The following is a 16,866-nucleotide window of genomic DNA, read 5'->3' on the forward strand; positions in this document are numbered from 1 at the left end:
GAAAGTAGTATTAACCCTGATATCAAAATTGGAGATGTTAATCTCAGCTCTTTGCTTTATGCAGATGATGTTATACTTCTAAATAAATCCACTACAAGTCTGCAAAATTCCCCGACTAAACTGAATAACTGTTGTAATAGATATGGTATGAAGGTCAGCATTAAAAAGACAAAGACAATGAAAATAGGCAGAAACATTAAAAATATCAACTGCATTGTGAATGGAGAACCTATAGAACAAGTAAAACATTTCAGCTACTTAGGCACAATTTTTAGTGAAGATGGTAAATTGAATATGGAAATAGACAACAGAATCAACAAGGCTGGTATGGTTGGAAGTCTACTGAATAAGTTTATATGGATTAAGAGAGAAATTAGCCAAAACACTAAATTCAAACCAATTTTAACTTATGGATTTGAAAGCTGGGTCAGAAGTAAAACACTTGACCAAAGACTAGAGATTGCAGATATGAGAGTCCTGAGAAAGATTAGGAGCATGAACAGATGGCATCAATGACAATATCATATTGAAAACAAGGTATTAGGAAAGAACTTGACATTGTCAGCATCCAGGAATGGGTTAGCAGAGCTACTTAATCTTAGATGGTATGGTCACTTAAACAGAATGGGAGATGAAAGATTAGCAAAACAAGTGTTTTCTGCCTGGTTGGCAGGAAAAAGACTCAGAGGAAGACCAAGATATAGGTGGATTGATAGAATTAAAAGTGCCTTAGAAGACAGAAATATAAGATCTGATAATATTGGAGTCTTGACAGGTAACTGACTGATTTGGAGGAAAATTGTAGAGAGGAAGTTAGTAATGATGTAAATTTTTCATGTAGTGCTATCATATCCTGTATGCCCCTTGAGGGTATATATCAGGAATTTGATGATTATGATGGTTCTGCTTGACACTTACTGAACCATTTCTCATCCTCCTGCATTTCATCTACCTCTGTTCTTTGGAACAACTATATTCAATGTTTTCTCCAAGAGAAGCCTGCAGCTATTTAAGAAAGACATATGATTCCTTCTTTTTCTTAACCTATTAAATTGCTACATTAACGGTTTTGGCCATATATATATGTATGTGTGTGTGTGTTTCCGATATAAAAATATAGGTCACTAGATTACAGCTGAGTTAAATAAGTAAGCAATGCACTTAAAAGAAAACTGAGCACATGAAAATTAGTCAGCTTCTAATTCAACTGAGCTAAATAAATTTGAAAGAAAGGATCAAAAGCTGTCACATTGGATCAAAGAATTAATGAGATTCAAGAATGTTATTTTTTTTAAAAAAAAATCTAATTTACAGTTTATATCTGAAATATCTTTATATTTGAGTAACTTAAAGAATTCGTCAAAATTTTAACACACATTTATTTGATAAGCACACTATAAAATATACTATTAAAATCAATATTTTTACTAACTGTAATAGACACACCCAAGCCTTCATTTTCTCCTTTACCTAAAATATACACATATATCTTTAAAATATATTATTAAAATCAATACTTTTACTAACTGTAATAGAAACACCCAAGCCTTCATTTTCTCCTTTTTCTAAATGAACTGTACGGATATCCCCTATTCCTTGCCTTCTTTTAAGTATCTGCAAGTCCTGAAAAATATCACATATTTAAAGGAATGGCACCTTATTCTGTATAAAAGTATAAATTATATGTTAAATATGAGAATTATAGAGTCAATTCTCGCTATGTTTAATTTAATATAAACAAAATTATTATTTTGGTTTATATTAAACTGAAGTTATTAACAGAAAATAGAATGAGGGAGGATGGAATAGAGCCCCTTAGCCATGGCAGGTTGTTGAGAATAAGTTGAGGAAAAATAAATCTAAAAGGAGATAGGAAAGGGATTTGATCATCAGATAAGCATGAAGTATGATCAAATCCAACTTGGGTACCTCAGGGTTACCAGAAATTTGGTAACAGGATTATCAAATTTGGGAAGAAAGGCAGATGTAATAATAATGGCAGTTACTTGCTAAATTTCATCAAAAGTACAGCAGATAAATACACCATGTGAAATGAAAACATGAAAAACTAGTTACAATTTGACAGAATAATAATAAAAAAAAAAGAATGCCAGTTAAAAACCAATAAATGAATGGATAAAAATTGAATCAACATATTCATGAAATTGATTCATAAAAGAATAGTTAACTTACCAAGAAACTGGAAAAAAAAAAAAAAAAAATGAAACTGACCGTTATATTAAAGCATCACAAATGCAACCAGCTGTAAATTAAAGTGAGAAGAAAAAGACTTGATAGATTTTTACTCAGGACATGAACTAGCTTTTAGTAACATTATAACCAATAAAATCAGAAGAACTAAAAGAAGTAATAAAGGTATCAAACAAAAACAAACAAAAAAAAAAAACAACAGAAAATCAACCAGATTAGACAGCATAAATAAAAAGCTTTGGAAATATGGTGGAAAATATTTACATCACAGATTCTTAAATTTAATAAATAACTGTTGGAGGAATGTGAGGTTCCATCAGATTGGTTAAAAGCTAAGGTTATATTTAAGAAAGGAAACAGAGATTATCATGGAAATTACAGAGGAATAAGTTTATTAAATACAGGATACAAAATTTACAGTAAAATCCTGAATTAGAAATACTGCAAACAATCTACTCTCAGAAGAACAAAATGGTTTCAGACATGTAAGATCATGTACAGACAATATTTATGTGCTAAAACAAATTATTTAAAAAAAAAAAAGACAAGAATTTAATTTAGAGACTCATATGGCTATAAATTTACAAGAAAGCTTTTGATAAAATACACAGAAAAAAAACTATGGAATACAATGGAAAAAAAAAAAGGGGTATCCAATACATTTGGTACAAGCTATACAAAGTTTATATAAAGATACAAAAATACAGTTACAGTTAGGTAATAAATTAACAGAAGAAATTGAAATAAATCAAGGTGTCAGACAGGGATGTAGCTTATCTCCAACTCTCTTCAATTCTATAACTATAAACTCAATTCTAAAAGTTCTCGGCCTCGTGGTCGAGAACTGAGATGGCAAACATTACCGACAAGATTTTTTTTTCTAAGTTAGCACATCTGTCATAAACATCCATGTAAAACTGCAAGTCATTCTATCAAGTAGTTTGTTCTATACAGCTGTCTGAAGCAAAAGTGTTGTCTGTATCCCTTGAAATGGATAAAATTGAGTATCGTGCAGTTATAAAATTCTTTGTAAAAGAAGGTTTAATGCCCAAAGAAATTCACTCGAAGTTCATAAAAGTTTATTATTACGGGCAACTCCAAGGAGTCGATACACTCATCGAGGGAGGCCCTAACATCATGTCAAGAACAACTATTCAATATTCACACAGTATCTATCATACCTCGCCTTGAACTCATTCACAGTCATGGCACCAACAAGACTTTGGCAGCTTATTCCACTCATTCACCACTCTCCAAGTAAAAACCTAGCTCTAACACCCTTGCTAACCACACTCTTGCCCAGCTTCCATGTATGGCCCCTAGTCCTCCGACTGGTGGTGGGAGGACAAGAGGCCATACATGGAAATAAATCTTCTCAAAAATATCTTCTGAATTAATCTTATAGAAACCCTTAGTAATATGAATGTCTCAACATATCACCCCTTTTTCGCCTATCAACCAATTTCTGCAACCCACAAATCTTCAACCTGTTCTCATAAGGTTCATTCCATAGACCTATTATCACCTTGATCACTCGTCTCTGGATCCTCTTCATCTCCTCCCCATCAAGAAGAAACCTGGCCCATATCTGGGCACAGTAGTCTAGATGGGATCTTATCAAGGCTCGATACAGAGGAACAAGAACCTGTTTGTCTCTGCTTGTTAAAGTATTTTTCAGCAGCCAAGTGATTTGATGAGCTGATTTAGCCATTTTTGCGATGTGCCCCCTGAACTTCAACTCCATATCAACACTTCCAAATCCCTGGCCTTGTCAATCTCCTGGAGTACGGTTCCACCAATGTGATATACTGCTGCTAATCCTTTCACCCCAAAATGCATAACCTTACATTTTTCCACATTAAATTGATATCCATTCTCCTTAGCCCAGTCATCCAAACTATCCAAATCATCCTGCAAAATTTTGACATCCTGTGCCCTCACCATTGTGCTACCTAACTTTGCATCATCTGCAAACAGATGCACAGTTCCTCTCAGATCCTTTCCTATATCATTAATGAATAAATTAAACAGTAGTGGTCCAAGAACAGAACCCTGTGGCACACCACTAGTCACAGGACGTCTTTTGGACTCTACGCCTGGATAAACCACTCTCTGATATCTCTCCATCAACCACCTTCCTATCCATTTCACCAACCCTATATCCATTCTCATATGCTGCAGTTTACTGATTAGAATTCCATGTGGTATCCTATCAAAGACTTTAGCAAGGTAAATTAGAATCACTGTAAACCCATTACCCTCATCCAGTTCAGCCGTCACTGTGTTATAAAACGTGAGCAAGTTACTGAGGCATGATCTAACCTTCACAAAACCATGCTGTCCCCCATACAGTATCCCATTTTCATCTATCCAATCCTGTATTTTCCTCTTGACTATTTTCTCCAAGACCTTGACAACGATTTCTGATATGATGATTGGTCGGTAATTTACAACAGCAGTCTTTGAACCTCCTTTATGCAGTGGAACTATTTTCCCCTCTTTCCACCCCCTTGGGACTAACCCAGAACTGACACTCAAATTAAACAAAATGGTCAAGAGCACTGGCAATTCTTTAGCTACTTCACGTACGACACGAGCTGGTATACCATCCAATCCCACATTCCCTATTCACCTCCACTTCATTCACCACAATTCCCGTATAAGCTATTGGTTCATTCATTCCTACAATGCCACCACCTGGATGATATACTCTTGCAAAGTGCTCGCTCAGTAATTCCACTATATCAACTGATTCAGTTACCTCCCTACCATCGGCATTCTTTAAAATCATTCTGCCATATACATTTTTTCTTTTACTTGCAACATATTGAAAAAACTGTTTGGGATTCTCTTTAGCCTGCATGTCTAATGTTCTTTCATAATCCGCCTTTGCTTTTCTTACTACACTCGTTACTCTTCTGGCCTGCGCTTTATACCGCTCATGTGCCTGCCGGTCACTTTTCTCCTTAAATTCCCTCCATAGTTGTTTCTTTTTTTGCAGCTCAAGCTTAATGGTGTTATTCATCCATTTGACCCCTACTTGATTTATTATTCAGACTCTAGGTATACAGTCAGTCATTGCCTCCTGCAAACACTTCTTGACCGCCTCTCATGCACTATCAACATCCAGCTCTTGACATTGCACTGAACCAATCAAACTCCTAAGCTTGTGATACTTACCAGCCCGATAATTCCACATGTACCCTGTCTTAATTGAAAATTCTACACCTTTAGCCACCTCCCAAGTTAAGACCCTATGATTACTCTCACCAATAGGTGGCAACGTGGTCATATTCATTACAGCCAAATTCTCAGATGCAATTACTAGGTCAAGCACTCTCTGACCCTTAGTATTTTCCATTACATGCTGTCGCAGATAGTTATCCCTTAATAACCGCATAAAATCCAATTCCTTCCTCCCATGTGTCCTCTCCTCCTTCCAATCAATGTTACCATAGTTGAAATCTCCCATAATAATTACCCTCATTCCTTCTATTTACTTATGCATACTATCTCCACCATCTATTCCATCACCTTGTCTATAGCAGCACCCAACTGTATATTTTGTTCTGCTAGTCTCAATCTCACACCAAATAGCCTCAAATGTTCTCTTTTATCTATCCTGCAGTTCCACTTCTATTCTCCTTGGCTGCAGCTCATCAGCTATCATCAATAACACTCCTCTCCCCTCACATGCAATCCCACTAGCTATATCATCTTCTGTCAGCCATGTTTCACTAATGCCAATAACCTGTGGCCTGGAAGTGCCAATCAAGGCCAAAAATTCTTCCTTCTTGTTCCTAATACTGCTGGCATTAGTATAGATGAATTGCAGAAGCCCATTTGCCCCATCACTATTTTGATGCCTTATACTAACTATCCCATTCTGATTTGTTGTCCTTCGCACTCGCTCGGGCATATTACACAAATTCATACACTCAACTGTCTCCCTAAGGTCTGCATATCTACTCCCCCCCCCGCCTTAATAACTCTAGTTTCCCTGATTCTGCACATCCACTTCCACTTCATTCAACAACACCTTTTCAAGTCTCCGTACACCAAATCCATTCAAATGTAAACCATCCATCTTATATAAATCCTTTTGCTCATCGAACTCACTCCACACATCCACAAATTCCACACCACTCCTGCATAATCTGTGCATAAAGTCATTAGCAATATTGGCCATCCTTCTATACTCTTCACTGTCATACCGCGGCAACAGACTCGCCATCCTAACTCTCTCACTCTTCTCTTTTGCTACCTCAAATAATTCCTTTAAATCCTCTCTCATAGCTATTTTGTCTCCTTTCAAATCATTCATTCCTGTTACTACTACTATCAATTCTTTCACCCTCTGCTTTTGTATTCTAATTGACTCGCTTACATCCTTAACGTTTGCACCGGGTTGGTACAATTTTGTCAAACTCTCATCTATCACACCTCTTACTAAAGAATCTCCACACAACACTCACTCTTTCATTTTGTTTACACTCACTATCATACTCTTATTTTTCTTATCATACTTTTGCCGTTTATTAGTTGGTACGCTCGGAAAACATTTTTGACAATGCTCCGGCAGTTGATTTGCCCTATGTATCGCTCCGTGTAACCGTGCAATCTCACTCATTGCATCTGTCTCATTATTTTTATTATCCGTTAATTCATTCATTCGTTCTGTATTTTCATCTTCATTCTCACTTTCAATGCCACTCTCACAGCTATCTGGAACTACCTCGCAAATATCACTATTTTCTACATTCTCACTTTCAACAACGATATCACTCTCACATTATGGGCACTTTTCTCCTTCGTTTTTGATGGGCTGCTGAGTTTAAAAGTGGTCATACCAGTCTTAAAGATGATCCACATGAAGGACGTCCAAAAAGGGTAACAACACCAGAAATAATTGATCAAGTGCACGGTATGGTATTGGATGACTGGCAAGTCAAAGTGCGTGAAACTGCTGAGACTATAAGCATTTCAAAAGAACGTGTAGGATATATTTTGCATGAAGAATTGCATATGAAAAAACTTTGTGCAAGATGGGTGCCATGCTTGCTCACAGCAGATCAAAAATGCACTCGCATGAAAATCTCTGAACAGTGCGTGGAGCGTTTTAACAAGAATAAAACTGATTTTGTGTGTCGATTTATTACTATGGATGAGACTTGGATTCAACATTATATACCAGAATCCAAACAGCAGTCAAAACAGTGGACAGAAGCTGGTTGTTCAGTGCAAAGAAAGTTGGTTCCATCAGCAGGAAAGGTCATGGCATTGGTGTTTTGGGACGCTAAAGGCATTTTGTTTATTAATTATCTTGAAAAGGGTAAAACAATAATTGGGGAATATTATTCCGATCTTTTAATCAGACTAGACAAAAAAATTCATGAGAAAAGACCCAGTTTGCAGAAGAAAAATATCATCTTTCATCAGGACAATGCACTTACCCACAAAGGTGTTTTGGCAATGGGAAAATTAAGGGATCTGCACTATGAATTGTTGGAACATCCACCCTATTCCCCAGATTTGGCTCCCTCTGACTTCTATCTCTTCCCAAAACTAAAACTCTTCCTCACTGGTCAGCATTTTTCTTCAAATCAAGAGGTGATTGCAGCTGTAGAGGGGTATTTTGCAGATCTTACTGAGAACCATTAGAGGGACGGGATAATGGTGCTAGAGCATTGCTGGAATAAATGTATTAGTCTTAAGGGAGTTTATGTTGAAAAATAAAAATAATTTTGAAATTATAAATTTGTTTTTTCATTGTTAGGCCGAGATCTTTTCAGGGCACCCTTGTTTATATTGATCAGATTATTAAAATATGGAAAACATAAAACAAGGTATCCAGTTAACCAGAAGACTGTCATTAATACAATGCTATATGCAAATGATCAGATTATATTACAAAACAATGAAGATGACCTTCAAAAATCAGTTAATGAATTAAACAAACTAAGCCAACAATAGAATTTAAAAATTTCACAAAAGAAAACAAAAGTCATGGCATTTAAAGATCAAGAGCATGTAAGATCAAAAATGATTATAGAAAATAAAATAGAATAGATTACAGAGTTTAATTATTTGGGCTGCATAATAACATCTAAAAGGTAAAGATATAGATGAAAAAATAAAGAAATTTCAAAAAATCTGTGGACCAATTAAAAGGACACATAACAAAAAGCAAGATGAGAAACTCAACTAAAATTTTATAAAGTAATGGTCACTCCCACTCTACTATATGGTTCAGAAACATGGACTGTTAAAAAGAAAGATGAAAGTAAAATACAAGCTGCAGAGATGAGATTTTTAAGAACAATTAAAGGATCCATAAAATTGGACCATACAAGAAATGAAGACATCAGAAAAGAACTAGATATTTACAATGTAAATGAAAAGATTAAGGAATATAGAGAGAAATGGAAATTACATCTATTTAGAATGGAAAGATATCCGCTACCAAAAGAGGTGGATGTATATAGACCAGAGAGAGAGACTAGCTGTAAGATGGAAAGACCAGTGAAGCCTAATCCTTGAAAAGATGAATCAAAAATACAAAGTTTTTAAATTCTGAAGTGAACTAAAGATGCAGATATACAAATAATATTGCAGAAAAGGTGAAGGAGTTTTTATTTCTCAAGCATCTTGATAGAATCAGTCATCATGGAAGATCCACTTGAACCATTGTTCAACCAATACCTATCATACTTTTTTTTTTAACTCATTCACTGACAAAGCATTCATAACCCCTCTGACAGTCCACTGATTCCCCACTCTCCAAGCAAAAAATCTAATCCTAACATACCGTGCTGACCACACTCTTATACAATTTCCAGTGAAGACTTCCTTGTTTCTTCCCTTACTGCCTTAAATTGAAAAAAAGGCCTCAGTGTCAATCCTATAAAACCCCTTTAGCAACTTATATACTTCTATCATGTCCTCTTCTTATTTACATATCAGATAGTTTTTGAAGCCCACACACTTTCAATTCTTTTCTTATAGGGAGCATGCCACAGACCTACCACAGTCTTGGTCACTTACCTATGAGTCCTCTCTATGCCTCTGAATTTTCTCTGCTACCTCTTCATCTCCAAATCCAGGTGACCAGATTTGCATGCAGTGGTCTAGATGAGGAGAATAATAACTTCCTTGTCCCTACTTGTCAGTGTTCTTCAATAGCCACATAATGTGATATGCTGGTTTAGCCACCTTTGTGGTATATCCTCTAAACTTCAACTCCTTATCCACAACAACCTCCAAAACCTAGCCTTGCTCATTTAATGTAGTTTATTTCCCTCAGTATAGCATCAATAATATATATAAATAGAATTTGATATCAACTCCTATATATTTTGCTCAGGGTAACATGAGCATCATTCAGAGAGAATGTAAAAGACTGATTCAACATTCAAATTATGAATGTTGAATCAGTCACATGAATTTATGACACAAGAATGAGTCATAAATAATAATAATATTCATATGGGGTTTCCCACTTCTCCCTGTCCCTTTGGGTGGGGGATTGAGCCCTTCTGATGAGGGATTAAGTATATATATACTTTTTATGATGTCGAGTTGAGGTTTGTTCCAGTAGCTGACATTTTGCTGTTTGCCCTAGTTCTCTGATGAAAGCAATGGGGGGGGGGCTTGTTTAACTGGACAATTCCCCACCCAGAATGCAATTCCATCATGTTGTACCATCATTTTGAGTTATGGTTTAAGCCAATAAGAATACAATTTGGTTGGCTAAATCCCAAATTGCCAGCCCATTCTTGTTTGTTCAGTATCCAGATAGATACCTAACAGGGTGCACCACAAAAAGGTGAAGATTGGACATAAGGTCAGAAGCCCTGGTCGGTACTCCACATTCCTCAAGAGGAATGTGGAGAACCCATGTGGAGGTCTCCTCCCAGTTATCCAGCCTTGACCTTTGCAGGCAAGTGATTAATAGTAATTATAGAGAATAAGGGAAAAATTGCTATTATGATCATCATCATTTCCAAATTCATTTTGCCAATAAAAATCAATTATAAATGGGATTTCATCCATCAGTCTTTTCTAGGACTGGTTTAACAAAAAATCTACATAGCAGTTTATGCATATGATCGCTATACACAACAAGCACTCAAATTGTTTATATACAACAGAGATTGAAACTGTCAGAACCTCCCAGGAGTTTGTGATACATTTACATTTCTCAAAGAACTCTAGTGAGTGGTACTTTCATAAAAATTAAACAAGTGTGTCAAAAAGTTATAGTATGTTCACTGAGAGGTCAATGATATGCCAATCTATTTTAGACTATGTATCCTAGGTTTATAATTCTTTGTATGCTAATTTTTTCGGTGCAAATGGCCCAAATGAATTTTATGAGATCCTAAATATCAAATTTCATTAAATTCTTGTATTGCAAAATTATATTCATAATTTTGCAATACAAGAATCACCTTCACTTTGTTAAATGCTCAAATCACTTTGTTAATAAAAACCATCGCTGAACATGGATATCATTTTTGTTTATCCCAAATTTCAATAAATTCCATCCAACCAGAGCAGAGCAAAGTTATCAACAATATATAATTTTGAAACATTTTTTGAAGGAAAACACACTGTTTCCCCCAAATGGTTTGTTCCAAATGAAACAAAAACTGAGATGGTTTGACAATTTCTGGAAAGTCCAAATACCATATATTAATTAAGCCTATGCAGCTAGAATCTGCACTATGCATACAGACAAACAAATCTAATAGTTGTCTAAGAATTTTGCAAAATACACCTTAATAGTACTGCATAGACTGTTATAAATCCAAAGGCTATTTTGTGGAATAAAGCAGCAGCCACAAAGCATTCTTGTAATCTTAATAAGTAGGAAAGCAGTAAGACAAGCGCCTGTCCTTATACTTTTGAATGGTTTCCACTATATACTTTATTATATATCCTTATTGTCTAATAAGTACTTCTGTACTTTCAGAGATGCTAATTTCTGGAGGTCAGTTTACTGTTTACTTTGTCTTAATATTGTATTATGAGTTACTTACATTAAAAACTAACATGAGTTTATGAATAACAGAAATAATATAAAATATGCTACATTGGACTCACTAGGTTTTTGGATATGTCTCCTGTAGACACAAACAGATTGTTTTCTGCAGAAGGACTTTGATATCAACAATATCAAAGTAGACATCATGATGACAGTTCCATGAAGAATTCAGATATTCTTTTGTTTTATAGATTTATCTTGATCTCTGAGAGGCTGAGTGCTTACTTTTGTCTGTTATTATTATTCCAGAGATCCATGGAGTCATAAGACTCAAGGAATGGCATGAATGGCAATCATGCCATTCCTTACACTCATTTCTGCTCCCTATCAGGGAATGCATTCCACAGTCCAACCACCGTCTATGCAAAAATAGCCAACTCCTCACCCTCTTGTTCATTATTTCCTTTCGTAACCTCCAAGGATGGTTCCTTGTCCTTGCTCCTTTCTTTTGACCTACCAAACTAAAGAACTCCCCAGTGTCAATCCTGTAACTACCCCTCAATCATATTATCTCTCCTTCTATCAACCAAACTCTGTGGTCCACATATCTCAGTCTATCCTTATAGCTAACATTGTACAGTCCTGATATATTAATTTATCCCTTTGTGTTTCAATAAGGAAATACCGTGAGTAGACATATTTAATTAAATTATAATAGAATTAACTCACATAAAATATTATTTATTAGTATAATTTTTGCCTGAGTATCATAGGCATCTTCAGTACAAGGTTAAACAATAACTGACAATTCCAAAAGGTGCTACCTAAGTAGCTAATGCAAGATAACTAAAAAAGGTCATTAAATTTCCTAACTTCAAAAAACTTACATGGAATAAAAAATAAATAATGAATTAATTAGATAAATATACAATTAAAAAAGTTAAGAAAGATCAGCTGATTTAAAAAGTACTATCTCCCACAAAGGGGATAGACGTAGACCATTGGATCTGTTTAAGTTAGGAGAGTGAAGTCAAGTTTCACATGTTTCTTTATAAAGTCGTTCCATGAGAAACCAACTTTTGTGGTCTTGATCCAATGAATTTTATGTCTAGTGTTGATGGCATGCTCTGCACGTCTAGACTGTTCAGGTTCAAGGTATTGAATATAAGACTTGTGTTCTTCTAACCGAATAAAAGCAGATCTTCCTGTTTGTCCGAAATAATAACCCACAGGAGCAAGGAATCTGGTAGACACCTGGATGACTGAGATGTAGAAGCTTGTTCTTTGGAGAAGTGAGAAAGGTGGAGATTTTTCTGATGTGGTGAAAGTCAACAAAAATATTTAGTGGTTTTAAAACTTTTGCTATGCATTCACTAATGCCTTGCACATAAGGGATAGGAATAAGAGTTATTTCTTCTGTATCACAGACTGACATCCAAACCAATATCTCAAATATCAGCTTATCATGTGGTACCCTGTCAATTGCCTTTCTTCATAAATTGCTCGTTACTTTATTATAAAAGACAATTAGATCATTAAAACAACATTTGCCCCTTAACAAATCCATGCTGACCCTCACAGATAACATTACCCTCATCTGCCCAGGCACTGTATACAATTTCTCACTAATTTCTCCAGAATCTTAACAATTACAGAAGAAATACAAACTGGTCTACAGTTTGATATTTCCATTCTACCACCACCACCTTTATGCAATAGGACTGTCTTGCTCTCCTACCACTCCTTCGGTACCTTTCCCATAGCCAGACTCTCTCATTGAAATGACAAATCAGCAGAGCTGTCAGTCCCTTAGCACATTCTCTAAAAACACGTTGTGAAATCCCATCCAGTCCCATTGGTTTACTGACATCCAGAGAACTTAGTATTTGTAACACACTCTCCTTTGCACTTCCAAACCTTAAACCCTCCTCATCTCTACAGTAATAAAATCCTCTTTATCAGGATGAAATACCCTAATAAAGTGACTATCAAACAACTCCACTATGTTTTCTGTATCAGTCACTCTACTCCCATTTTCATCTAACGATGTCATTCTTCCACAATTATTTCTCCTCCTCCGACTGGCCATATAATGAAGAATTTCTTTGGATTTTTCTTGTATCTCAGGGCTAATCTCTTCTCATATTAAAGTTTTGACTTCCTTACCATGCTAGTCACCTTCCTAGCCTGAGTTTTATACTGCTCATGCAACTGCTCTCCATCCCTCTCCTTATACATTTTTCATAACCTCCTTTTCATCTGTAGTTCCTATTTGATATCATTAGTCATTCACTTCTACACCAAACCTTGTTCTTTTTTCTTTCAAGGTATACAATTCACCATTGCTGCTAATAAATATTTCTTTCCTACTTCCCATGAACTGGTGATATTTTGCCCATCCAATTCTTCCACCCATGGAACTTCCCCAAGCTGATTTATAAGATTATTATAATTGCCTGCCTTCTAAGTCCACATAAATTCCTTTCTTCTCAACATTTCCACATGTCTACTCATTCTCCAAGTTAAGACCACATGGTCACTCTCTCTCCAGCTGGGGGAAGGGATGATATTTCAGTTACAATCAGTGCTCTGATGCCAGGACCAAATCCAAATTGATCCTTTTGTTTCTTCTACTATGTCGCCTGAATTCCAGAAATTCCATTCCCTTACTATTACATGCTCTTCCCAATTCATGCTGCTGTAGTTAAAATATTCCATCATGATAATTTTGTACTTGCCAAACTCAACTGCCTAAACATTTCTTGCTCCTCGAACTCTGTATTCTCTGGCCTATAGCAACATCACACTAAATATCCTGTCCTACACACCTCCACCTCTCAAAACAACTAGCACCATTTCCTTCCAAATTCTCCACTCTGAGAGGACAACTCATCTATTATGATAAGCAATACTCCACCACCACATCTACCCTTCTAATCCTGTCAAAATACACTATACTCTTCTATTTCTTTCTTATCAGTATATCATTCATTCAACCACATTTCACTGATTCCAATAATGTTTGGACCACCTGAAGCTACTGATGCCAATAATTCATCTCCTTTATTCCGGATACTCTTAGCATTTGTATAAAGAAATATCAATGACTTGTCAGTATTTCTATACCTATTATTATTCGCTCCAGACTCCATTTGACCCTGCAAAACCCTGCACTATGCATTCCCCATCTCCAGAATGTTTATCCTATAGGAGGCCACCATTGCTTCCATCTGCCCTGACAACTCTAGTTTCCTTGCACTCAATACTCTTACCTGCCCCAAAATCAACACTTTCTCCAGAACCTACACCTTTCCTCATTCAAATGCAGTCCATCTTTCATACAGCTCTCTTCTATACTCAAATATACACCCTCTGTCCAAAACGAAACCGAACTTTTGATAGAAAATAAAACACAAGCCAATTATAATTATTCAAATCATTTATTTCAATCAATATACTCTCTCTCAGCTTCGATACAGCATTTGGCATGGTCAATTCGTTAAATGAGTTTTTTATATTGGTTTTTGGGATACTGTTGAGGGTCATGGTTACTGCCGCTTGTACGTTTTCAACGGTGTCGTATCGCTTTCCTTTCATCGTCAAATGAAGTCAGGGGAAGAGAAAGAAGTCACAGGGTGCAAAATCAGGTGAATACAGCGAGTGATCCAACACACAAACTTGGTTTTTGCTCAAAAACTGTCTCAGAATGTTCGAATAATGAGGTGGTGCATTATCGTGCAAAAGTGACCAGCTGCCTGCATGACAATATTCATGCCGTATGCGATGAATTTTTGCTATCAATCGTTTCAAAACTTTGAGATAACATTCACCATTGACTGTTTGGCCAGTGGAACAAATTCTTTGTGGATATCCACAAAGAATTTGTGGAATTGTAGAAACAAATCAGCATTATCTTTACTTTTGACTTCTCCAAGCGACTTTTTTTTTTTCGGATGCCCCTCTTCTAGTGGTCTCCACTCAGCACTCTGGCACTTTATTTCATACTCATAACACCACGTTTTGTCACCAGTAACGATTGTTTCAAGGAAATTTGAGTCCTTACGAGGAGTTTTAATGAGGTCCTTGCAGTGTTCAATTCAATACATTTTTTGATCGTCATCAACTTGTGGGGACAAATCGCGAATTCAATTTATGAAGGCCCAAACTCTCGGTCAAAATGTTGTGCACAGTTGATTTTGGAATCCCCAATTCATCTTTAATCAATCTCACGGACGATTTCAGGTTTTCTTTGATGAAATCACGCACTTTTTTGGATGTTAACTTCGCTCAGTCTAGTTTTTGGATGGTCCGGCTTTTCGTAGTCCTCGAGCATCTCACGACCACTTTGAAATTGCTTAAAACACTAGTAAACTTGAGTACGGGATAAGCATTCATCACCATATGTTTTTTGAAGCATTTGATGCATTTTCGGTAAAACTTTTACCGAGTTTAACACAAAAGTCAATTCCAGATCTCTGTTTGAAACTCATTTTACGACCATTTGTCAAAACACACTGTCACTATTGCCACTAAAACTCAGCTTCTAATGAAACAAATGTCATAAACAGTTGACACAACACTAATGAAGGTTGCCGCATTCGACAACAAAAAGATACAACAGGTGGAGCCACTAGTTTCTTCTATTTTTGAAAATTTTGGTTTCTTTTTGGACAGAGGGTATATTTGAATTATCCACATAATCCAAGCATCTAATTCGATACATTCTTATTATCATGCCATTCATTTCTGATGCGCTGGTCCTCATCTCTGCATTATCATATCTGATAAATACTCTATCTTCTCTCTCACACACTCTTCTACTGTACAACCTCAAACATATATCTCAAATCTCTCACTACTCGATTCACACTGCCTCTCAAGTCATTTGTACCCACCATCAGAGTTATCTCATCTACTCTTTCACCTCATTAATTGCCATAGTCACACTATCGTTCCACTAGCATTCTATTTCGCACTCCATAATCACTGAATCTCTATACATCACACCTTCACCTCTCACTACTCCATTTCTTGCTCACCTGCATCCTTTGCTCTCTCTCTCTCTCTCTCTCTCTCTCTCCCCCTTGCATTCCCACTTACCTGCCTTTCTATCATCTCTCCACCCCTAGCTCCTGTACTATCTTGCTTTCATCTCAATCCCTCTCATTTCCTGGTTCTCTTATTCTCTCTCACTCTCTCATGTCTGCTTGTTTGCTTCACATCAGTTAGCATTTCCCCGTCTCCTAATCTCTTCTTTCATACTTCAAAACTAATTTTTTTATACATTTCATATCAACGATTATCTTTTTCCAAGCGACCTACTCTTATTTGATATTCACCAACCCTCTGCAACCCTATCCTAACCATCCTCTAAATCTACTACATTCATTTTCACATGCTATTTATTTTCATCTTTGATTACGCTACTCACCTCTCTCTCTCTGCCATTATTCACTTGTTACCGACACACTGCTACCAAACCAAATCTATGCTGAAATCAATGTTGGCAAGCTCTTCCTATCTCCTACATTTTATGCAGACATGTACTTCCAAGTGTCTCTTACCCACCACATTGTAGGCTGCTGACATTCCCCTAAAAAACATTCCCCAAAATCCTGTAGTAAGCACTGTAAAATGCAATTCTTCAAATGGCAGAGGACTGGGCAACA

At 36.2% G+C, this 16,866-nt stretch overlaps 2 protein-coding genes across 3 annotated transcripts in view; one reads left to right on the plus strand and one right to left on the minus strand.

The window, feature by feature from the left end:
- Positions 1-16,866, plus strand: part of LOC150096051 (PCNA-interacting partner-like) — a 274,947-nt gene that overhangs the window by 243,752 nt on the left and 14,329 nt on the right. The window lies entirely within an intron of this gene.
- The window catches only part of LOC150096052 (Golgi-associated PDZ and coiled-coil motif-containing protein-like), a 171,168-nt gene that overhangs the window by 38,936 nt on the left and 115,366 nt on the right, over positions 1-16,866 (minus strand). For both annotated transcript variants that reach the window (XM_090408808.1, XM_090408809.1), the window contains exon 5: positions 1,528-1,623. In XM_090408808.1, coding sequence (XP_090264934.1) covers positions 1,528-1,623 — 96 coding nt within the window. The remainder of the gene's footprint in view (positions 1-1,527; positions 1,624-16,866) is intronic.

Source organism: Typopeltis vanoorti, chromosome 19, assembly GCF_054136105.1.
Source record: "Typopeltis vanoorti isolate ZY-2024b chromosome 19, IOZ_Tvanoo_1.0, whole genome shotgun sequence".
Classification (NCBI taxonomy): Eukaryota; Metazoa; Arthropoda; class Arachnida; order Uropygi; family Thelyphonidae; genus Typopeltis; species Typopeltis vanoorti.